This window comes from Macaca nemestrina, chromosome 1 (assembly GCF_043159975.1).
Source record: "Macaca nemestrina isolate mMacNem1 chromosome 1, mMacNem.hap1, whole genome shotgun sequence".
NCBI classification, from domain to species: Eukaryota; Metazoa; Chordata; class Mammalia; order Primates; family Cercopithecidae; genus Macaca; species Macaca nemestrina.
In genome coordinates this window covers 168,229,410-168,254,958 of record NC_092125.1, presented here as the reverse complement: position 1 = coordinate 168,254,958, position 25,549 = coordinate 168,229,410, and the positions used below count along the sequence as shown (strand labels likewise).

Sequence of the window (25,549 nt, the reverse complement as noted above, 5' to 3'; positions counted from 1 at the left end):
TTTTACTCCTTTTTCTTCCAGAGCACACTGAAGAGGTCACCACAGCTCCCAGTTGCTTCTGCATTGGTGGGAGGTTGGTGGGAGATTGGCTGGAGTGGAGGAACTTTATAGCTCATACTTCATCTCTCACTCTGCCACCATGCCTCAGTGTCATGACAGGAAATAACTGGAGTGAAAAAAACAATCCCTGGCCTGGGGGCCAGAGGACCAGAGGACCAGAGACTCCCACATTCTAGTTATGAAGCCTTCCATGAATTGAATGTCTTAACCCTGGTAAAATACAGCCATCACTTGAAGCTGTAACCACTCTACAAATGCAAGGTGGAGTTATTGTTATCAGTCATCAGACAATGTAGTATAATGGAGAGTGCACAAATTTTATTTTTTAAAACTGAGATGAAGCTGTATAGTGTATACAAACTTTAGACTTTAAAAATTATCCTGGCTTCACATCTCAGCTGTTCTTCTTCCTGGGCAAGTCACTTTTACCTCTCTTTGGACTCGTTTTTCTCCTGTGTAAAATGGATATGCCAATAAGAGAGCGCCTATCTCACAAGCATTCTTAAATGTTTTTTTTGTGGGTTTGTTGTAAGGAATAAATTTGATAGCAGTGTCTTGCTTAGAGTCATCATTCAGTTAGTAGTAGCTATGATTAACATTGGTAATAATAAAATGCCACAATAAATGATTGACTGAATTATCCGCATCCTCCAAAAATGGTGCGTGATTCATAAAACACTAGATGTGGCAATTAAGTCATACTCTCTGTAGAAGCTTTCATTCCTATGCTTAGTGAATGGCTGCTTCTGCCCGTCCTGTCTTGGGCTAGGGATGATGGAGAGATGAAAATTGAATGGTATTCAGCCCTGGCGATGATTTGGCCTCTTTTTCCCACTGGGTGGTATCATGGCAGCCCTGTAATCTGTATGGTGTCCCCTGATGCTAAGCAAACCCAGGAGGTGTTCAAGGTGTTCAGGAAAACTGGAGACAGCATTGCGAAGTGTCAGTTACTGCATGAAGCTGTGAACTCCAGAGAGCTACAAAAATAGCTTGCAGTGATTGAATTCCTTTTTTATTTTGTTGGTTTTGTTTATGCCTTAGTGGTTTCCCCTTTTAGACAGAGCACATGCTTTTAAAAAATTCTAATTGTATGTTTGCTTAATGGTGTATAATTATATATCAAGTAAATATATAATTATGGAGTACTTTAAATTAATATTATTTACTTGATTGAGTTAATGATTCTGGAGCTATTTGCCTATTGTGCTAAGGATAATTTAGCCAACTTTTAGCTGAGACTCATTACAGATATTAACATTTGGGGTGTGTGTGTGTGTGTGTGTGTGTGTGTGTGTGTGTGTGTAATAGCCAGTTTTTAAAACCTTCAAAAATATTGCTGGGGCAATAAATTTTCTATACTTTCATTCTGTTAGAGTCTGAAAAAACCCAATAAAATGGGTTCACCTGTTCCCTCCTCAAGATATGGTACATGTGGACAAATCTTATTATAAAACTAGATTGCCAAATGGGGTTCATTCCTTTATTCTTTCACTCATTCATTCACTCAGCAAGTACCTGCTGAGCATCTACCATATGAGCAACACATGCACAGTGGACACTGGGGTTACAAAAATGAGTAAGTTATGGTCTCTCTTCTCATGGAGCTTGGTGTCTAGAAGGGGAGACAGATATAAGCAGTTTATTCAGTACTGCTTGACCACAAGCTGGCATTTACTGTGTTTATGTTGTGCTACTTAATTCTGACAACAATCCTACAATGCTCATTTACACTTTACACACTAGATAATTGAGGCCTGGAGAGGTTAGTAAGTTGCTTAAGGTTAATCAAGTAGTAAATGGTAAATCCAGAGTGAAAATCCAGCCTGTGGACTTAACCATGTTGCTCTACTGAAAAAAGCTGTAATAGATGAAAATAAACAGGGGCTTGAGTATAAAGATGACTAAGCGTTTCTGTGAGTATTAGAGAAACGGTTAGAGACAAGAGAGCACTTGAACTTTTTTTTGTTTGTTTTTTAAACATTTGAGTTAAATATGCATATATAATGTACCATTTTAACCATTTTAAGTGTACAGTTTAATTACATTTATATTATTTTTTCCTCCTTCAAATCCCGTCCCACTCCCCTTCCTGGCCTCTGTTAACTACTAATCTATGTTTATCTTCATGAGATCCACATTTTTAGTTTCTGCATATGAGTAAAAAACATGCAATATTTCTCTTTCTGTGCTTGGATTATTTCACTTATAATCGCCTCCAGTTCCATCCCTGTTGCTGCAAATGACAGGATTTCATTCTTTTTTATGTGAATAATATTTCATTGTGTATGTATACCACATTTTATTTATCCATTCATCCATTGGTAGGCACTTAGGTTGATTCCATATTTTGGCTATTGTGAATAGTGCTGCAGTAAACATGGGAGTGCAGCTTTATCTTCGATATATTGATTTCCTTTCTTTTGGATATATACCCAGTAGTGGAATTGCTGGGTCATATGGAACCTTCATACTGTTCCCCAGAGTGATTGTACTAATTTACATTCCCACCAACAGTGTATGAGAGTTCCCTTTCCTCCACATTTTCACCAGTATCTGGTATTACCTGCCTTTTTGATACAAACTATTTTAACTGAAATGAGATGACACTATATTGTGATTTTGATATGCATTTCTCTGATTGGTGATGTTGGACATTTTTTCATACAACTGTGTGCCATCTATGTCTTCTTTTGAAGATCTGTTAATTCTGTTCAACTCTTTTGCCCAGTTTTTAATTTTTTTTTTTTTTTTTACTATTGAGTTGTTTGAGCTCCTTATATATTCTGGTTATTAATTTCTTGTCAAATGAATAGTTCACAAGTATTTCTTGCCATTCAGTGGGTTGTCTTTTCACTTCATTGATTGTTTGCTTTGCTTTGCAGAAGCTTTTTAGCTTCATATAGTCCCAACTGTGTATTTTTGCTTTGGTTGCCTGTGCTTTTGAGGTCTTCCACAAGAAATTTTTGTCCAGATCAATGTCCTGGAACATTTCTCTAATGTTTTCTTCTAGTCGTTTTATATTTTCAGGTTTTGGATTCAAGTTTTTAATACATTTTGATTTGATTTTTGTATATAGTGAGAGATATAGGTCTATTTTCATTTTTCTGCATATAGTTACCCACTTTTCCTAGCACCATCTATGGAAAAGACTGTCCTCTCCCCACTGCAAGTTCTTGGCATCTTTGTCAAAGATGAATTGGTGGTAAATGTGTGGATTTATATCTGGTTCTCTATTTTGTTCCATTAGTTCATGTGCTTGTTTTTATGCTAGTACCATGCTGTCTTGGTTATGGTAGCTTTATAATAAACTTTAAAGTCAGATAATGTGATGCCTCTCACTTTGTTCTTTTTGCTCAGGGTGGCTTTGGCTATTTGGAGTCTTTTGTGGTTCCATATACATTTTAGGTTTTTTTTTTTTTTAAAATTTCTGTGAAGGATGTCATCGGTATTTTGGTAGAGATTGCATTGGATCTGTATATTGCTTTGGGTAGTATTGCCATTTTAACAATATTATTTCTTCTAATCCATGAGCATGGAATACCTTTTCTTTTTTTGTGTCCTCTTCTATTTCTTCCAGTTTTATAGTTCTTCTTGTGTAGATCTTTCACTTTTTTGGTTAGATTGATTCCCAGATATTTTATATTTTTTTGTAGCTATTGGAAATGGCATTGGTTTCTTGATTTCTTTTTCAGATTGTTGGCTGTTAGCACATATGGATGCTGTTGATTTACGCATGTTGGTTTTGTATTCTGCAACTTTACTGAATTCATTTGCCAGTTCCAACAGTTTTTTTGGTGGTGTTTAGGTTTTTCTAGCCATAAGATCATGTTGAGTTCGAACAAGGGTAATCTGACTTCTTCCTTTCCAATTTAGATGTCCTTTTTTTCTTTTTTTGCCTAATTGCTCTGGCCAGGACTTTCAGTATTATGTTGAATAATAGTGGTAAAAGCAGGTATCCTTGTCGTGCTCCATTCTTTAGAGGAAAGGCCTTCAATTTTCCCCCATTTAGTACGATGTTAGCCATGGATTTGTCATAGATGACCATTATTATTTTGAGGTATGTTCCTTCTATATCTATTTTCATGAGGATTTTTTTTTTTTTTTTTTTGAGACGGAGTTTTGCTGTGTCACCCAGGCTGGAGTGCAGTGGTGCGATCTTGACTCACTGCAACCTCCGCCTCCTGGATTCAAGCAGTTCTCCTGCCTCAGCCTCCCAAGTAGCTGGGATTACAGGCACCTGGCACCATGCCTGGCTAAGTTTTGTATTTTTGGTAGAGACAGGGGTTTCACCATGTTGGCCAGGTTGGTCTCAAACTCATGACCTCAAGTAATCTGCCTATCTCACCTCCCAAAGTGCTAGTATTATAGGCGTGAGCTGCCACGCCTGGCCTCATGAGGATTTTTATCATAAAGGGATGTTGAATTTTATCATATACTTTTTCAGCATCTATTGAAATAATCATATATTTTTTGTTCTTGATTATATTAATGTGGTATATAACATTTATTGATTTGCATATATTGAGCCATCCTTTTACCCATGAAGTGAAACTTGTTTTTTTTTTTTTTTGGAGACCGAGTCTTGCTCTGTCACCCAGGCTGGAGTGCAGTCATGCAATCTCGGCTCACTGCAAGCTCCGCCTCCCAGGTTCATGCCATTCTCCTGCCTCAGCCTCCCGAGTAACTGGGACTACAGGAGCCCGCCACCATGCCCAGCTAATTTTTTTGTATTTTTAGTAGAGTCGGGCTTTCACCATGTTAGCCAGGATGGTCTAGACCTCCTGATCTCGTAATCTGCCCGCCTCGGCCTATTTAATGTGTTGTTGCATTTGGTTTGCAAGTATTTGTTTGAGGATTTTTGTATCTGTGTTCTTCAGTGATACTGGCCTGTAGTTTTCTTTTTTTGTTGTATCCTTCTCTAGTTTTAGTGTCAGGCAATGCTGGCCTTGTAGAATGAGTTCAAAAGTATTTCTTCTTCCAGTTTTTAAAAAAATAGTTTTGAGTAGGATTAATATTAGTTATTTTTAAAATATTTGGTAGAATTCAGCAGTGAATCCATCAGGCCCTGGGCCTTTCTTTGATAGGAGAATTTTTATTACAGCCTCAATCTCATTGCTTGTTACTGGTTTGTTGAGGTTTTCTATTTCTTCATGGTTCGATCTTGGTAGGTTGTATGTGTCCAGGCATTTATCCATTTCTTCTAAGTTTTCTGATTTGTTGGTATATAGTTGTTCATAGTTGCCATCTCTTATGAGTCTTTGTATTTCTGAGGTCTCAGTTGTTATGTCTCCTTCATTCCTGGTTTTATTTATTTGGGTCTTCTCTCTCTTTTTCTTAGCTTACCTAGAGGTTTATTGATTTTGTGTATTGTTTCAAAAAAACAACTTTTTATGTTGTCTATCTTTTTTCTTTTTAATTTTAATTTTCTTAATTTTTGCTCTGGTCTTTATTATTTCTTTCCTTCTATTAATTTTGGCTTTAGTTTGTTCTTCCTTTTCTAGTTCCTTGAGATGTATTGTTAGGTTGTTAATTTGAAGTCTTTCTACTTTTTTGATATCAGTGTTTATTGCTATAAACTTTCCTCTTAGTACTTCTTTTGCTGTATCCCATATGTTTTTGTATATTTCTATTTTAATTTGTTTCAAGAAATTTTAAAATTTCTTTCCTAATTTCTTCATTGACTCATTGGTTCTTCAGCAGCATGTTGTTTAATTTCCATGTGTTTATGTATTTTCCAAGGTTCCTTTTGTTATTTAGTTGTAAAGTTTTATTCCACTGTAGTCAGAGAAGATGCTTGGTATGATTTCTATTTTATTTATTTATTTATTTTTGAAATGAAGTCTCGCACTGTTGCCTGGGCTAGAGTGCAATGGCGTGATCTCGGCTCACTGCAACCTCCCCCTCCCAGGTTCAAGTGATTCTCCTGCCTCAGCCTCCCGAGTAGCTGGGATTACAGATGCCTGGCACCACGCCCAGCTAATTTTTTGTATTTTTAGTAGAGACAGAGTTTCACTATGTCGGCCAGGCTGTTCTTGAACTCCTGACCTTGTGATCTGCCTGCCTCGGCCTCCCAAAGTGTTGAGATTACAGGCATGAGCCACCGCACCCGGCCAATTTCTATGTTTTTGAATTTGTACAGACTCGTTTTGTGGACTATGGTCTATTCTAGAAAACGTTCCATGTGCTAATGAAAAGAATATAAATTCTGCAGCAGTTAGGTAAAATATTCAGTAAATGTCAGTAAGGCCTATTGGATCTTGAACGTGGGTTTTAAAAGATGAATTGGAGTTTACCAAGGGAAGAAAATACATTGCAGACAGAAAGGAGCTTGTACAAATATACATTTTATGATTCCTCTGACAGCAAAATGTATCTTCCCAGTTATTCTGTATTTTTAGTCAGTAAGTCATTTCCATTCCTTGAAAACAGACACATCAATGGGGAATATATATGTGGGTAAAGATTAGACCAGAAACAGCCCTGAATCATGTTGGGTAAAAGGGGCAAGACATTATAGAGTTTAAATTGACAGAGGCCAGTACTAGATCACCCTGGACTGTTTGGGAGCTATGCCAAAAATTTCAAATACTTTGTTTAATAAACCATACTTGTCCCTCCCAAAGGTATATGAAAGCGGGTAACCTGGAGGTCTCCTGCCATTGCCCCACGGTCATCTTGTAGAAAAAAGTTACACATTAACCAAAAAGAATGGGCTTTCTTGGCAGCCCCAGAGAGAGAAACTCAATGTGTTTGCTTTTAGATGTCAGCTCTACCAAGAGCATAGATAACTTCCCAGTCATATTTTGATTATTTATTATCTGGTTACCAGAAAAGGGCTAATCAAACACATTCCTCCTGCCTCCCTTTCCCATGGTCAAATAGAAGGAATTTGAGACATTTGGGATTGCAGAGCACATTCTGACATCATCTGTATGAAGCCTCTTCTTTCTCCAGAATTCTTTGTCTCAGGAAATAGCACTTCTTGTGTCCTTCTATCCAGCCATTCAAGCTGGAAACCTGGAGTTCAGGCTTAACTCTTTCCTCTCCCTCCCCGACACACTCTTCAGTACACCTCTCCACATGCACACACTGCCACCATGTATCACCTGTCTTATGTCCAGGTGTCCCACCACCTCTCTATCTCCTGAGTCCCTCAAGTATGTTTGTACCCCACTGCCACTCAGCTAGCCTTAGCCACCATCATCCCTTATTGATACTCCTCACCAACCTCCTGACTGGGCTCCCTACCTTTAAGCTCTTGTTATCCATTTCTATTCTCCATACTGGAGCCTGAAAGATCTTTGGAAATGTAGATCTGAGAGTTGATCTCCTTAAATATTCTCCCAGCTCCTTAAAAAGACTGTATGATCTGGCCCTTCAGTCTATACTCTCACCATGGAGGACTTCATTTTTCTTCAAATATGGCCCATCCTGACTGCAGCACTTTGCATTGGCAGTTACCTGATAAAATAATAATAATTGCCGACATTTATTATCACTCTGGGTGTGTCAGATACTGAGCTAAGCTCTTAAAGTACATGTTCATGTAGTATCCACAGCTGTGTGAGTTACCTAAGAGGTAATGTTCACCACATTTTATGAAGAAAGAAAGGCTTAAAGAGGTTATGAAGTTTGTCCAACTGTAAGCTTCTCCTTGTTGTTTCTTAGCTAAATTAGTAAATATGTAATCAACTGGGGATCATGCCTTAACACTATTTTGAGGCAAATGGTAATGTCAACCAGTGTGCTGTTGTAACATGATGATTTATATTCAGAAGATCTGGGCTGCAGTGCTGGCACTGAGCAGCACTGTGACTCTGGGTAACCTCTGAGAGTCAGTTTTCTCATCTGCAAAATGGGGATTATATTAATACCTGTCTTAGATGATTGTTGCATGGATCAGAGCCAAGCAGTGTTCCTGTAACTTAGTTGATGATCCATAATGTGTGAAAAAATATGCATGTTAAGTGAATGAAAATACCAAGGGTTTCCCCTGTAAGTTGTATCCTTTGATTAAAAGAGAAAAAAAAAAATAGATCCATGTACAAGCCTGCCTTTGGCTTACTCTGTAGCACTTTTCATGTTTTCACGAGAGCTGGGATAAATCAGAGATGGTGCAGGATGTTTGTGGGAAGGTCAAAACATTTTATGCTTAACAGAAATGAAATTCTATGTAACCTCACAGAATCGAAAAAATCCAAGTATGTGCTTGAAATGGTCTAGTTTAATTTAAAATGTGTTTCAAAATGTGTTTTCATACCTTTACTGAAACAGAATTCTTTAATTTAAAAAATTGCTGTGTTAAACACCCTCTTCTTCATGTATTTGGACCCTGTTCCCACTGTTCCTGCCTGTATTAAGAGAGGATGTGGTATCACTTCCAGAAGATGTTGTTTGGTGTGATACCTGCTTATGAAGAGGAAGTTGCTGGAGGAATTAATTTCCTTTTGCTGTGTTCCCTTAGGTCTCAGAATGCAGTTGGCCCATTAGGCAGGCTCCCAGTCTGCACAACCTTTTTGCTGTGTGTCGGAATATGTATAACTGGCTACTGCAGAATCCCAAAAATGTCTGTGTTGTCCACTGCTTGGTGAGTAACCTTTTGTTGTTGGTGGTGATGGTTTGGTTTGGTTAAATATGGATGAGCCTGTACACAATGGTAGACAGGTAACATTTGAGTTCAATAGGATTTATTGAGCCCATATTTAGGAATTAGATAATGTGAGAGTTGTAAAAATCAGGAAGGGATTTATTATTCTGGACTTAAAGCTTGACTACCAGTGGGAAAGGCAGATGTATACACAACTCACATAGTGTAGGGACTCTAGAATGTGCTAAATATTATAAAGGAGGTAGAAACAGGAGTGATGTGTGCACAGCTAAAAATGCCATTGACTTTTGTGTGAATAAAGTTAACATTAACATATTGGCATATTTATTTTTTCTTCCTGTTTGTGTTTGAATGAAAATAAAAGAAAAAAAATACCTATGTCCTTGTGAGAAATCACATAGATTGACCGTATTTGAGAGCATTCCCACTGGGACTAATGATTTTTCTGACCATCGACTTCCTAGAGTTCCTTTTCCTAACTCTTCTCAGAACTCTTGCCTGTCCTTTACAACTCAACTTTCAGTAAAATCCTTCTGACTCTTGAGTATTTTCACAATACAGACATTCCCATTATATCTAAATGTCTTCTGTGACTTTTAATACCGTATGTCATAAGCTCTTCTCCTACATATTTTCCCACTAGACTATTGTAATCTTGCAGGAGGGAACCATGCCTTTTTTTAAACTGTTGTACTCCAGGCATAAAAGGCTTCAGTAAGTGACTGAATACACAAATGGAATCTAAGCATTAATGCTGGGAATTTCATTGCTTCTATAAACTTTAGTGTGTATGTTTTGCTATAGTATTACTTGATGATTCCCCACCCCCTGTCTTTTCTTGAGAGCCAGTTGGCTAAAACAGGAAAGAAACGGGAAAGAAAGTTGAAGAACATTTTTTCTTTCTTTTTGCTTCAAATCTCCAAACTCTTGGCAATAAAGGAAAAACACTTGGTGTTTGTAAGAATTTAATGTTGAAGACCAAAGGATTTTCCTTTCCAAGGCACAGCAGATGGTGCAACAGAACAGATTACTTTTAGGGACTAAGCAGCCTTAAGCACCTTGGTGATTTTCTCTTCACTCAAGAATTTTCTCTAAGTTCAGAGAGCCTACATCTGACAGCTTGATGGAGGAAAGATGACTCAACAGAGACCAGAAACTCCCGGTTCCAGTGATTCTTCATAAAGAATAAAAACCCAATGAAGAAGAAAAAAGAAGAGGCAAACAAAAGATTATGGTTCTACAGGGGTGCTCAATAAACTCGCTCGAAAAGGATATGCATATGTTGAAATCAATACCATGTCTTTGGGAGATGGAATTGAAGCTGGGGGAGGGAACTTTTTTTCTTTTCTTTTCTTTTCTTTCTTTTTTTTTTTAAGACGGAGTCTCGCTCTATCGCCAGGCTGGAGTGCAGTAGCACAATCTCGGCTCACTGCAACCTCCACTTCCCGGGTTCGAGTGATTCTCCTGCCTCAGCCTCCCAAGTAGCTGGGACTACAGGCACGCGTCACCACACCCATCTAATTTTTGTATTTTTAGTAGAGACAGTTTTCACCATGTTGGCCAGGATGGTCTCTATCTCTTGACCTCGTGATCCACCTGCCTTGGCCTCCCAAAGTGCTGGGATTACAGGAGTGAGCCACCACGCCCAGCCTCTTATTTTTATCTTAATATACTACTGGTTGTTTTATTAAAAATAATAAGCATAGCTGAGCATGGCTCATGCCTGTAATTCCAGCACTTTGGGAGACCGAGGTGGGTGGATCACTTGAGGTCAGGAGTTTGAGACCAGCCTGGCCAACATGGTGAAACCCCATCTCTACCAGCCAGGTGTGGTGCTATGTGCCTGTAATCCCAGCTACTCGGGAGGCTGAGGCAGGAGAATCACTTGAACCTGGGAGGTGGAGGTTGCAGTGGACCGAGATAGTGTCATTGCACTCCAGTCTGGGCAACAGAGTAGGATTCTCTCTCAAAATAATAATAATAATAGTGATAATAATAATAATAATAGTAGTATAGTCTTTTAGTAGAAACAAAAACTTTTTAAAAGACTTGCATCACAGGGAAAAAGAGAGGCTACATATCCAAGAGTCATGGATCTGTGAAAAGAGTGTCAGGAAGGCTAAATTCTGAAAATAAATCAGATTAAGAAAAATATCCTTTGTTTAAAACTGTGTTTGCAATAAGGACAACAACAAATTCTTGAGGCACGTGGTATAATCTTAACTCCTTTATTCTGTTTTCTTTATCAGAGGGAACAAATGTCAAACTAGGAAGGATGTAACAATGATACTTAAGACAAAGCTGATGGGTAGCAAGATAGTACGAGAGCCTCACAATCCTTCAAATTAATTCACTCTCAAGGCTTAAATTATGTGACACAATGCCAAAAGCACTTGGAGAAGCAATTATGGATTTCATTTGTAATATGGAGAAACAGGAAGGAGAGGTGCCAGGCAAATGAAGAGAGGAGATTTTTTCCCAAAATATGGAAGGAGGTTGATCCTGGAAAGTTATAGGCTTGTGAACCTGATGGTAATTCAAGGCACAATTCTGAGAAAGTTTTGCACAGATGATTTTAAACTCTTAGCAAAAGGGGAGTCTTCATTGGTTCATTATGAGCACATATAAAACCAACTGAACACTTCACATGACTAATAGACTAGTTGAGATAGTTTATTGGAGTCCTGCAAGATATTTCTTATTTTGTTATAGTCAAGATGGAGAAATTTGGCTAGGTTGTTATATATTTAGTTGAGTTGAGGTTGAATATCTGCTTCCAAAGGTAGGTGATTAATGGATCACCTTTCTCCTGGGAGAAGGTTTTATTTAGTTATTATTTTAATCAACACCTTTGATGAAGATGTGGAAATTCAGCTTATCAATTTTCTTAGAATTATAAAGGTCACATAATGAATTTGGATTTTAAAAGTTCTTGTAGGTTGGTCACTTAACAAAAACTAACAACCTGAAATTAAATACAACATGAATGTAAAGTCCTGAATTCTGGTTTTAAAAGATTAAACATATTTGCACATTATCTTAACAGATCATCTGGAAAAAAATCTAGGGTTTTAGTGAATAGAGAGAATAATAAAAGCTTATGTTGTTACTTAGCCTGCATTTATACTAGTTTGGCCTGGGGTTATGTTAATACAAGCATAGTGTCCAGAATAAAGAAGATGATATTTCTTCTCTAGTCTGGTCAGAATATATCTCATATCTTGCATTTCACATCTGGGCAGCACATTTAAGGTTGTCATTTTAAAACTTGAATTTGTTTAGAAGAAATGTGCTAAATGACGACATCTCTTAAAATGGAATATCAAATGAAGAAGAATAGAAGGGATTGAGTTCGTTTTAAAAGGGAAATAGAAGCATTGATGGAAAGGGAGAGTATTTCAGATATGTGAAGGACTGCCATAGGGAGAAAGGAATAGGTTTATTTTTTGGTCTTACAAAAGGATGAGGGTCACTGAGTGGAAGCTATGGAGGAATGGAATTCAGCTCAACATATTCAATATAAGGAAGAGCTCTGTAAACTGGAATGGGCTACTTCAAGTAGAAGTAATCTCCCTGTCACTTAAAGTGTTCTAGAAGAGGCTAGGCCACCATCTGTCAGGGATGTTACTGAATTTTGTCTTAATTAGCTTGAGCTGCCATCAAATATACCATAGGCCAGGTGGCTTAAACAACAGAAATGTAGTTCTGGAGGTTGGAAACTCCAAGATCAAGGTGACTGCAGTTCTTTTCTTTCTTTTTTTCTCTTTTAAGAGATGGGGTTTCACCACGTTGCCTAGGCTGGTCTCGACCTCCTGAGCTCAGGCAATCTGCCCGCCTTGGCCTCCCAAAGTGCTGGGATTACAGACATGAGCCACTGTGCCCAAAGTGCCTGCACTTCTAATGTCTGGTGAGGGCCTGCTTCTGGGGTGGCAGATGGCTGTCTTCTTGTATCTTCACGTGGCCAAAAGCAGAGGGAGATGACAGCAAGCTCTTTTATCTCTTCTTATAAGGGCACATTTCCCATTCATGAGAGCTCCACTCTCCCTACCTAATTACCTCCCCAAAGTCCCACCTCCTAATACCATCACATTGGGGTTAGGATTTCAGCATATGAATTCTGGGGCATACAGACATTTAGTCCATAACAGATTTATTTCTACATTGAATGAAGTTGAATCTGGTGAAGGTTCTTTATTTTATATGAATCTAGGAACATACTTTGCATGAGATACATATATGCCATATCCCAACAAGCAGCATTTACCTAACCTGTGAGCTCTTTACTTCCAGTCCTAAACCAAGAGACTTCAACTATTAATTATGATGCTAACAAGTCCAAAGTTACTTTGAAGTTTATATTATTTTTCAGTAAATATATACAAATCAAGTGTATTTTGCTGGGCTTCTCAGATTAGAGTCAATTTTATTCTAAGGATAAGTCTTTCCTTGCTGCTTTGATTTAAAAAGCTGAAACAAATTTTGGTTTTCAAGTAAATAATTTTTAAATGAAAAGCACCCACAGTTAAGAGGATTTCTCCTCTATCTCTCTCTTAATTGCAAATTCTGCCATTCTCATTGGAGAATGGCTGATTTGATCATGTTCATAATGAATTTATGCATTTTCTTTGACAGGATGGACGGGCGGCATCATCAATTCTGGTTGGTGCTATGTTCATTTTCTGTAATCTCTACTCTACTCCTGGCCCAGCCATTCGATTGCTATATGCCAAGCGACCAGGAATTGGACTTTCACCATCCCATAGGAGGTAAAGTAAGCTAGATGCTGGGTAGGCACAGATGTGGTCTAATTGGTGTCATGTACTGTTTTAAATCTGCCTTATAAATCCTTTCATAAGTTTCTTTTACTTTATCTTTGTGTTAGTCCATTTTCATATTGCTATGAAGAACTACTTGAGACTGGGTAATTTATAAAGAAAAAGAGGTTTAATGGATTCACAGTCCAACATGGCTGGGGAGGCCTCACAATCATGGCGGAAGGCAAAGGAGGAGCAAAGGCACGTCTTACCTGGTGGCAGGCAAGAGAGCGTGTGCAGGGGAACTGCCCTTTATAAAACCATCAGATCTTGTGAGACTTATTCACTGTCATGAGAACAGCATGGGAAAACCTGCCTCCGTGATTCAATTACCTCCCACCGGATCCCTCCCACAACATGTGGGGATTATGGGAGCTACAATTCAAGATGAGATTTGGATGGGGACACAGTCACACTACATCAATCTGGCATTATCCTGAACTATGGAAAAATGGAATTGGATTAGGATATTGGATTGTCATTCAGTTTGTAAGCCCCCATATGAAAATTTATGATGTTAAAATTAGAAGCAAACTTTAAAGAATACTTATGTCCAACTTCCCTCATTTTACAGGTGAGGAAACTGTGTCTCAAGACAGGTTGTGATTTGCCTCAGGTCTAATGCCCAATGGACATAGCCAGAACAACATTCCTCATCCCAAGCTCTAAGACCAGTCCCTTTTTGTTTTATTACACGGGTCTTTATTGAAAAACAGCAGTAGCTGATTATACTTATCACTGGTGATCCTCCTGTGGGGAACATGATTAACAAAGGGAAATGCAAAAATACATAGAGAATAAAGCATTTTAAAATTCACTTTTTCTTGTAACTCTGATATAGAAATAAAATAGATTACAAAAGATAATCTGAAAAATGGAATAAAAAAGAAAACGTTTTTAGATAACATTCATTTTTCTTTCCTTTAATCACAATTTCTTCATTTTTAAAAAAATTGCATCTCTTTAACTTTTTGGATTAAAAGTGCTTCTGATGATAAAATTCTAAAATTTATCCAAATCCGAATTTTAGCTGATAAATTAGATCTGCTAGATAAAATAGGAATAGATGTTCAAATATGGAAGTACTATAAAACTCCCATAAGCTTTTTGATTTAATAAATACCCTATTATCAGTTCATTGGGGAAGTACAGCAATCTCAGTAGACAAAATCTTTCCTAAATTATTGGTCGCATTATCTTTTGCTAGTTAATGTTTAATAAATTAATAGAATGGGTCGGGTGCGGTGGCTTATGCCTGTAATCCCAACACTTTGGGAGGCCAAGTGGGGTGGATCACGAGGTCAGAAGATCAAGAACATCCTGGCCAACACGGCAAAACCCCGTCTCTACTAAAAATACAAAAATTAGCTGGGTGTGGTGGCGGGTACCTGTGGTCCCAGCTACTAGAGAGGCTGAGGCAGGAGAATGGTGTGAACCCAGGAGGCAGAGCTTGCAGTGAGCTGAGATCATGCCAATGCACTGCAGCCTAGGTGACAGAGTGAGACTCCATCTCAAAAAAAAAAAAAAAAAGGAAATTAATAGAATAAATTTTTATTATAACAATAATTTGCAAGAAGAATCTTCATAGCAAATATTGATTGCTTGCTCCTCCTGGTGTGATGGGCCCCAACAGAGCCAATCTTCTGTTTCAGATACCTGGGCTATATGTGTGACCTACTCGCAGACAAGCCCTACTGCCCTCACTTCAAACCTCTCACAATTAAGTCGATCACTGTCAGTCCAATACCCTTTTTCAACAAACAGAGGAATGGATGTCGCCCTTACTGTGATGTACTCATTGGAGAAACCAAAATATATTCAACTTGCACAGATTTTGAACGAATGAAGTAAGTCATGATACTTTACTTCTTCCTGTGTACTTCTCAATTCTTGTGTAAATGAGCAGGAATGAGTTGAATCATATTCTTCTTGCAAGACTATATCATTGTGAAATAGCTGATATATAAAAAATGTTCAACATCAGTGGTAATCCTAGAAAAGTACAAATAAATCAGGGGATGCCATGACCCCTTTTCAAATCAAATGGAGATATAGGCTAACGGACTAGCATGAGCTATATAGAGGATTAAGACAGTGGAGGGGAACACAGGACACCTGCTCATTGAAGGAGGAGATGGCCTTGATGGGATTAGGTGAGGGTAATGGAAGAATTACTGATGAATGAGGTTTCTAAGTGAGCAACTAGGTAGATGGTGATGTAATTAAAGAAGTTATAGAATCCATAATAGACAGCAGGTGCCAGTGGATGGTCATAGGGGATGTGGAGGGAAGGGAATGGGTGGTAATGTAAAATGAAATTAGTTTGGAATAGATTGAATTTGAGGATTGGCATCCAAGACTTTCACAGAACATGACATTTCTGTTTGTATCCTGATCTCCAGTGGATTTTTTGTTCCCTTTATCTCTGCTTTTACTATTAATTTAAAGTTAAGAAAAGGCAAATACATGGGGGCTAGATGCATTTGAGGAAAATGAAATCTGCAAAGCAGGCATGGGCAATTGCAGTCCAGATGGGATGCAGAGAGGGGGCCTGGCATTAGACCAGCACCATCCCACTGTACAACCAGTTGGCACTGGCTGCACTCCTGTTTTTTGCTCAAGATAGTAAATAGTTTCTGGGTCCAGGCCTGGGCAAACAGGCCTCTAGGCCAGAGCCACAGAGGACTATACCTGTGTCTGTGTGATTGTACCTGATTGGACTCTCTTTCAATGTATATTTTGGTCTGTGTTTACAGAGAATATCGTGTCCAAGATGGAAAAATCTTCATTCCCTTGAACATCACTGTGCAAGGAGATGTGGTCGTTTCCATGTATCACTTGAGGTCAACCATTGGGAGCCGGCTACAGGCTAAGGTATGGTTTTAGGAAGAATCATGGCATAAGCTCATCTGAGTCTTCAATAGGAGTATTTCTGAATCTTTTCTCCCCATCACTTTGGGCTCGAGTGACTTATAGTTTTAGAATGAGAAAGAGTCTTTAAAGATTGCTTAGCTCATCTCCTTCATCTTACAGGGGAAGAACTGAGACTTAGAGAGGTTATGACTTGCTCAAAGTCCTTGGCATGATGTCTGTGCCAGAGGGTGGCAGCCCTGGAACTCTTAGCAACCCATGCTCTTTAGAAGCCTGTGCTTTTCTTATAGTGCTCCATTTGGATCAGTGTAAGGGAAGACATTTCTACTGAGGATGTGGAATTAGGGATTGTATTTTTTCAGTTTTAGAAATTGAGATAAAACTACATAACACAGAAGTCACCCTTTTAAAGTATACAATGCAGTTGTTCTTAGTATATTCAAAAGGCTGTGCAAACATCACTACTATCTAATTCCAGAACATTTTCATCACCCACAAAAGATACCCTGTACCTACTAGTAGTCACTTCCTATTCCCTCTCCTCCATCTCCTGGCAACCACTGATCTACTTTCTGTCTCTATGGGTTTGTCTATTTGGGACATTTTATATAATGGAATCATATAGTACGTGGCCTTTTGAGGCTTCCTTCTCTCACTTAGCATAATGTTTTTGAAGCTGATCATGTTATAGCATGTGTCAGTACTTCATTATTTTATATGGACAAATATTATTCCATTGTAATGTCACGATTTATTAATCTCAGTTGATAATCTCAGTTAATAATCATCAGTTGGTGAACATTTGGGATATTGCCATTTTTTTGCTAATAGGAATAATGTGACAAGTAACTGTGTTTTGATTCATCACATATTGGTTAAGTGAGTGCTTTGTGCCAGCCATTGTTGAGGTTTTTAGGATTGACAAGAGTGAGATTATGTCTCTGCCTTTAAGGGACTCACTTTCGCAAGGGAAATCCATACAAGTAGGAATATGCATGATACCATATTAGAGGGAGGATGAGGTGTTATAATGGGAGCAGTTTGTTTTAGCCAGCAGTGGCCTAGAAAGGCTACAGAGAGAATATGAACTTTCAAGACATGCCTTAAAGGATGAGTTCATTGGGTTGGAACAGGGCATCCTGGGTAGAAGGAATGCAATGAGTCAAAATATGCCCGTGTGCAAGAACATAGTACTTAGCAGATGAGAAAATGGTTTGCTGAGGCAGAGTTCAAGGAGAGGAGAGGCTGGAAATGAAGCTGAGCCTATTCTAACTGGGGCGGTCATTTAATATCTATAGTAAACACAAATTCAGATATTGAAACAGTTGAAGGTACATGGCTCCCAAAAATCTAATCTTTTGATCAGAGTCCCTTTTCGCTGATTGATTGTAACGTGCTGCTCTCATGTATTTTTAGGTGACCAACACGCAGATATTCCAGCTTCAGTTTCACACTGGATTCATACCACTGGACACAACAGTTTTAAAATTCACCAAGTAAGGAATGGTTGGGCCAAAATTCTGTTTGAATCAAAGTAGCTGTGAAGTGCTGAGGCTCCATAGCACTAGGCTGTAGCATCCCCTGTAATCCTGTGCTGCTAGACTACTGAGTGTCACTCAGTAGCACAGAGAGGCTGTGGGCATTCCAAAGCTTTCAGTTGGATATGAGTTCTCTTCAGAAGTACAAAGGGACCAAAGACTTCAAATAGAAAGGTCTAAAATTCTATGTGAGGGAATAAGGGTAAACAAAGCGGGACAAAGTATCACTACTTTTGATCCTTTGCATCTGTGTATCCCCTTGTGTTTTCCAGTGGGGATGGCAGTTTAATCAGTGGTATGATATCAGCAATGACGCATCAGAATAGATGCCCTGCCATAGCACTGAAGTAGGCTTCTGGAGGACCTTTCTGCAACGACATTAACCTATCTCATAGTGTGGTCTAGGTGAACTCAGGTGTGGGGGTGGCTAAAGCTAGGGTGGAGTTGCTGGGGCCAGGATAGGAGTAGATGTTTAAGGGCTCAGGGCAGTGGCTGTGGGCCTATTGCACTATTTTAATAATGGATTTTGCCATGCCAGTCACATCAGCCCTGCTTTCTAGAATGCTTTTACATGCAGTAGCATCCAAATTTGTTGAGCAGGCATTCTCCTCTTTTCTCTAGATTAGGAAACTGAAGCTCAGAAAAGTAAAGTAACTTATCTGGTTATGATTGAGTCTTATTTAGAAATGAGTCTTAGATTTAACCTAAGAGTCAACCTAAGACAACTTCTGTGCCAAATATCATACCAATTCCATTGTTTTTCACTGAACTTATCTTTTTTAAATCCCTATTTAGGCCTGAGTTAGATGCATGCGATGTACCAGAAAAATATCCTCAGCTATTTCAGGTGACACTGGATGTAGAACTACAGCCCCATGACAAAGTAATAGACTTAACTCCTCCGTGGGAACATTACTGCACAAAAGATGTCAATCCCAGCATCCTCTTCTCTTCTCACCAGGAACATCAAGATACGCTGGCCTTAGGAGGTATGAGTCACCTGATGGTTTTGTTTTTCAGGATGAACATCTCTGTTATTTATTTCCTGTGTCTCATTGATGCTACATGGTCTTTTTGTCTTTCAGGGCAGGCTCCAATAGATATCCCGCCAGACAACCCCAGGCATTACGGACAAAGTGGTTTCTTTGCCTCTCTCTGTTGGCAAGGTATTTACAAGTGTTTCTTTAAGTCACATGGTTTGATGATTATGTATTTCTTCTGTAAAGATGTTGGCCCTAGAAGCAAACTAAAGTAAATCAGCACTTAGAGGTTATTTAAGCAAGGCACATGGACTCCCACCTGTAAGCCCAGCACTTTGGAAAGCCAGAACAGGAAGACCAGGAGTTCAAGACCAGCCCAGGCAATATAGCGAGACCCTATATCTACAAAAAATTTAAAAAATTAGGTGGGAGTGGTGGCAAATGCCTGTAGTCCTAGCTATATCAGAGGCTGAGGTAGGAAGACTGCTTGAGCCCAGGAGTTCAAGGTTGCAGTGAGCTATGATTGCACCACTGCACTGTATTCTAGGTGACAAAGCAAGACTCCATCTCTAAAAAAAGTTTTTTTAATTAAAAAAATTTTAAAAAGACATCATTCAAGTTTACATCCTTCCAATTCATTTCCTGTTCAAATCAGGCAGCTTCCCTACTTTCAACTCAATAGATGCTCTTAGACTGATGCAAAAGGTCATTTTAAACTGAATTCTCCCTTCTCTATCTATGCTGTGTTTTTGGTCACATCTTTTCTGGACTAACAAATAAGTGTGATTTTTTTATGGTCTCCCTTTAGATTGCCGCCTCTGTAATGAGATTAACACAGGATTCTATCTTCTGCTGTCAACTAAATATTATAAAAAGATAAAAATCAGCATTTCCCTCGGGAGCCTTAACCACTAGCAGGGCAGAACTGAGCTTACCCTGCTGCACAGAAAGCATACACTTGGCCTATATATCTCTGCTCTTGCTTTAACAACCATACCAAAAATAAGGACTTGATTACTGTGTTCTTTTCTCTCAAACCTGGAGATATTTTCAGAATCTTTCTCAATATAAAACTTCCAACTGCTGCCAGCAGTAGCCTGACATTGGCATCCTAACCAATACCCATTGGCCGTCCTTGCTTTAGAGCTGGCTGGGATTAACTGTGAGATTCAGTGTAGAGGTGGGTAGTCAGGGTTTGGGTATGAAAGGGGTAGGAAACTGGCTGTGGTGATGGTCTATCTGAAATTCTCCTGATTGACCTTCCTCTGATGTGTGAATGTAAGACAATATTCCCATTGCCTGCAGGTTTCAGTGTTCATAAAATTCCTTTGAATTGAAAGACTTACTTTCAGAATTTTCTTTTGAGAAATGGAACTAGCAAATCCTCAAATTTGGAGAACCCAGTGGTATCTGGACAGTAGGTAGATTTCTCATCCCCTGTGGACTTTTCTTACCTCTTATTTTCCTCACAGTGAGGGCTTTTAATATAGCTTCACTCTTAACCTCTCCACTGTCATTTTAGTAAATAATTTAGAGATAATTCCTGTACGCTCTGAAATAGGCTTTAGCATAGATGCACAGTCTCTTGTCTGAACCTCTCAGAGCCAGGTATGTTTAGGAATGCAGAATTTTTTGGATTTTAGAAGGGTGATATGGTACATAAACTGATACAACTCGACATCCCACGTGGTATCTCAGACAATAACCTATAATCAAACATATTAATATTTCTGCAGTGGAACATATAAATAATAGCCTTAAGTGAGATAAGTGAAGGCTATAAGTATCTTCATATTCATTCCTGTCAGTTTTCCACGAATTGAATTCATGCCAAACTTAGGAAAGCCTTGCCCTTTTCATAGCTTATTACATTTTAGAATTTGGAATAAAGGATGTGGATCCATACTTGATTTGGAATGTGGGTCTATCTGGCATTAAATATCAAATTTTTGTGGGAAGATCTGTCTCAGGGAGGGCTTGGAAAGTCACTCCTTCCCCAGAGGAGGCCTCTTTCCTGCTGCTCATTTTGTGCTGAAAGTACCCCTTTCAAGCTGGTATAGGAACCTTTCACAGCAGAGCCCTTCTTTTCACTTTTTAAATGTGTGGTTCACTTCTGCTCCAGACTGTTGGAAAAAGGATTTGCTTTTGGCTACAGGACACATGAGAAGTAAAGACAGTAAGAAGTGTCAGCAAAGGACTAGCAGATAATGGTTTGTACCCCCGCCACCACCTCCCCCACCAAAGCACCTAACGTAGTGCCTGAAAAAAAAATCAACACTTAGGTACTACTTACTATTGATTGGACTGATTTATAATATCATCTCATATATTTCTCACAGTAGCCTGTGAGTTAGGTACTGTTTATTTATTTAGACACAGTTTCACTCTATAGCCCAGCCTGGAGTACAATGGCATGATCTTGGCTCATTGCAACCTCGCCTCCCGGGTTCAAGCAATTCTCATGCCTCAGCCTCCCGAGTAGCTGGGATTACAGGCACATGCCACGATGTACAGCTAATTTTTGTATTATTAGTAGAGATGGGGTTTCACCATGTTGGCCAAGCTGGTTTCAAACTCCTTACCTCAAGTGATCCTATCTCAACCTCCTAAAGTGCTGGGATTATAGGCGTGAGCCACCATTCCTGGCCATTAGGTACAATTTGTTATCCCCACTTTGCTGAGGAGGAAATCAAGGCACAGAGAAGTAAAGTAAATTGCCCAGTGTCATAGAGCCAGTGAGTAGTGGAACTGAGATTCAGTCCTAGGCTGACTCCAGAGTTCCTGCTCCTTATCCCTATACTCTACTTCCTCTCAGATGCTCAACAAATGGTATTTGAATATAACGTGAAAGACATCAAGTGTTCCACTGGTTGGGGTCTGAAAGCACTCTTTGCTCGGGGCTGAATCCTCTGTCTTTCTGGAATTATATACATATAACAAAAACCAACAATGCTATGGTCAACAACTAATCTCTTACGGTATACTGGCCTTCCTCAGATCAGAAATCAGAGAAGTCATTCTGTGAGGAGGACCACGCTGCCCTAGTGAACCAGGAAAGTGAGCAGTCAGACGATGAACTTCTGACACTTTCCAGTCCGCATGGCAATGCCAATGGTGACAAGCCTCATGGAGTCAAGAAGCCCAGCAAAAAGCAGCAGGAGCCAGCAGCCCCTCCACCCCCTGAGGATGTGGACCTTTTGGGCCTGGAAGGGTCTGCAGTGAGTAACAGCTTCTCTCCACCAGTGGCTCCTCCCACCAATTCTGAACTACTGAGTGACCTGTTTGGGGGTGGAGGTGCAGCTGGTCCCACCCAGGCTGGACAGTCAGGAGTGGAAGATGTGTTTCATCCTAGTGGACCTGCGTCTACCCAGTCAACACCACGCCGCTCTGCCACCTCCACCTCCGCGTCTCCAACCCTAAGAGTGGGAGAAGGTAATTTTTTCTATGTTGCACTGTGCCTCTCAGATTTGAATTCTAATCTTTGGCCAAAGAGGTGGAAATGAACTTTCCTAATAAGCTAGACTTTTTTGATTTCACTGAAAGTCCTTTAGATGTCTGTATCTTTATTTAAATAGAAAGCATAAGAGAAAATAGAAATATTGTCCATTTGGGTAGCACACTAAGGTAGTGTAAGAGTGGACGTTTGAGCTTCACACTCTTACTTCTAATTTTCTTTGTTTAGCACTTCAACCCCTGAGCTGCGTTAGTTATGTCTGCTTAAACATATTGATTGATGAATTATTGTTGATAAAATTAAGTAGTATTTATGAGGTATTTACTATTTGCCATACATGGAATTTAATACTAAAAATGATTTAATTCTCATAGAAACCCAATAAGCAAGTGCTATTTTTATCCTTATTTTATAGTTGAGGAAATGGAAGCATAGAATTAAATCAGTAGCATAGGTTTATATGACTAATAATTGATAAGTACAGCTCCTGAAGAACCAACTCAAACCAGCTACCCCTTGGTCCTGTCACCATTAACCAAGATGACTTCACATTAGGAAGGGTAAAGAGAAATGTCTCAACTCTTCAGGCCTATAGTATCCTACAGGAACATTTTTCCCCCAAGCATGTCCTTCCCAGAAGGCTGTGGGCTGGTCTTGACTTGTGATAGTTCAGCTGGAGGCATCCTTCATGAGTGTGGGTCTCGGAATTACAGAGTATTGGTATTGAGGCTCAAGCTCCGATGTTAGTTATTGGTGGAGCCAGGATGTGAACTCAGGTGCCCTGAATCCTATACCAAGGCTATTTCCTCTGTACTTCACTTCCTTCCCTACAGTTTTAACTTGCCAAAGTGAAAAAAAACTCTGTCAGGAAAACAGTTTCCAAGATCCAAGATAGCACAGTACTCGATGATTGCATTTTAAGACTATGTACCTGGTGTGACTCTCACGATTTCATTCATCATAGTTTCAGGCAGCTAGTGGCATTCCAGTACCAGAACGGGCCTTAGACATCAGTTAATTCTGTGCCTCATGTTATAGACAATGAAACTGAGGCTTAGATGTATTGATTGACCTGTCCGAGGATACCCACTGGATTAGTGGCATACCCAGGTCTAGAATGCAAATATTCTATACCCCCAGAGGAAGTAGAAAGAACACCAAATCTAGAGTTAAAGACCTGGATTTGAATCCCAGGACTAACACTTAACTATCTGTGTAACATTAGTGAAAAATCTTCTCAGTTGTAAAATGGGGATCATACTTACATATTAGCATTGTTGCAAAGACTAAATTTTGAGCTCTTGTCTTGTGGTATTGGGCAGTTTTAGCTATTGGAGAGTGCCCCTAGTTTAACATAAATTGATATTTTAAATGTACTAAGTATGGTAAGAAGGGATGAGGCTAGTTAACAAATAAATCCTGCTCTTAAAACCGAGGTAGGATATATGGCTTAATATGTTTTCAGCTAAGACTTCATTGGCATAATGCTCTCCTAACATCTGCTGGGCAGCAGATTAGCCTTGTGTAGCAGCAATGGTATCAACTGTGGTTCATCCAGCAGATAAGTCCAGACTACTCCTTTGTCCACAAAGATAGGAAATTCTTGGAGTCCACTGTTAGCCCTGCATGAAGTGACAATTCTTTGACATTTAGTGAGTGAACTCATGGGACAAATAAATATATTTTCCCATTGTTTTCTAGGTGCCACCTTTGACCCATTTGGAGCACCTTCCAAACCATCAGGTCAGGATTTGCTGGGTTCTTTTCTGAACACATCCAGTGCTTCCAGTGACCCGTTCCTCCAGCCCACAAGAAGTCCTTCGCCCACAGTACATGGTAAGGAAATATTTTATATTGTATTCAGTGGAACATAGTTTTCTGAAAGATGTCAGTAAATGCTCATATATAAAAGCACCCTGTGGGTGCTTTTTTTGGTAAAAGCTTCCTCACACATCTCTGTTTTTGAAATTAACAACTCACCTTAACATATCAAAAGCTCTGGGCTGTCTTACAGGACAGAAACCTGCTTAAGTTTGTTAAGCTCTGCTTTCCTGTTTGACTATGGTATCCTTTTTTGCATTAGAGCTACCTGGACAGAATCATAAATGACCCTTGATTGTAGGACATATAATTATTTTATATACCAATAAGAAAGAAAACACTGCCACTATGAAATGACTGGAAGATACTTCTTGGTTAGAGAAATCTTTGAAATGTGGAAAAATATGTCCTAAATCAATAAAATATGTTAGTAGTCCACAAAATTGGTATTCCAAAGAACAAAGTTTGGGATATGGTAGCCTCTAGTTACGTGTGGCTGTTGATGACTCGAAATGTGGGTGATCTGATTTGAGATGCACTCCAAGTATAAAATATATACCAGATTTCAAAACTTAGTACATAAAAAGCATGTGAAGCATCTGATCGATATTTTTATATTGATCATTTATTAACATAATATTTTGAACATACTGGGTTAAACTATATTATTAAAAATAATTTCAATAGTGTCTTTTTACTTTTTAAAACGTGACTGCTAGGAAATATAAAATTACATATGTGGCCCAAATTATATTTCTATGTTAGAGACTTAGGTTGTATAGAAAGAATAATAATCACATCCATTTATAAAAGTGGGTCACTTAGGTAACATTGATTAAAACCGGAGCTCTGCAGTGAGGGATAAATAGCTTTGAGCCAGAGAGTTGTAGCTCATTCCTGATGTTGAAGTCTAGTGAACATTATTGGCCACAACCTAGAAAGTGATGTATTGTTGAAGGCATCCTGAGCTTTCTTGGAGAATGCAGTCCAGTTATCAGTTGACTTCGGGAAACCATGCCAATACAAAAGGAAGATGACTTTTGCAACACTGGTGAAACTGAAACTTGACTAAAAAAGAGTCCAGGAGCAACTTTTATGGTTCATTTCCAACTAGTCTTTAATCTCAAACTATTTGAAGTGTGTCCACAAGACAATATACAAGGAATTCCCCTCTCACCTATGAGTCATGCTCACTTGAGAGAGTCTCCTGATTGGATGTTGACTATCTGTAGGAGAAAAGATGCAGGAATGTAGAGTAGAGTTGGTTTTGCTCAGTCATTTAAAATGTTAAGTCATGTCATTGCTCTGCTCAAAATGCCTCCCCATTTCACTCAGCATGAAAACCAAAGTCCTTGAAATGGCCTGTGTAGGCTCTGCATGCTCTAGCATCCCAGTGCCTGTGA

At 39.0% G+C, this 25,549-nt stretch overlaps 1 protein-coding gene across 7 annotated transcripts in view; it reads left to right on the top strand.

Annotated features, from left to right (window-relative positions):
• LOC105498457 (DnaJ heat shock protein family (Hsp40) member C6) overlaps nucleotides 1–25,549 on the top strand; it is a 155,582-nt gene that overhangs the window by 110,172 nt on the left and 19,861 nt on the right. For all 7 annotated transcript variants that reach the window (XM_024798183.2, XM_024798185.2, XM_024798184.2 and 4 more), the window contains 9 exons: nucleotides 8,525–8,647; nucleotides 13,301–13,434; nucleotides 15,135–15,329; nucleotides 16,239–16,356; nucleotides 17,770–17,849; nucleotides 18,687–18,880; nucleotides 18,977–19,057; nucleotides 21,869–22,303; nucleotides 24,027–24,161. In XM_024798183.2, the coding sequence (XP_024653951.2) occupies nucleotides 8,525–8,647; nucleotides 13,301–13,434; nucleotides 15,135–15,329; nucleotides 16,239–16,356; nucleotides 17,770–17,849; nucleotides 18,687–18,880; nucleotides 18,977–19,057; nucleotides 21,869–22,303; nucleotides 24,027–24,161 (1,495 nt within the window). The remainder of the gene's footprint in view (nucleotides 1–8,524; nucleotides 8,648–13,300; nucleotides 13,435–15,134; nucleotides 15,330–16,238; nucleotides 16,357–17,769; nucleotides 17,850–18,686; nucleotides 18,881–18,976; nucleotides 19,058–21,868; nucleotides 22,304–24,026; nucleotides 24,162–25,549) is intronic.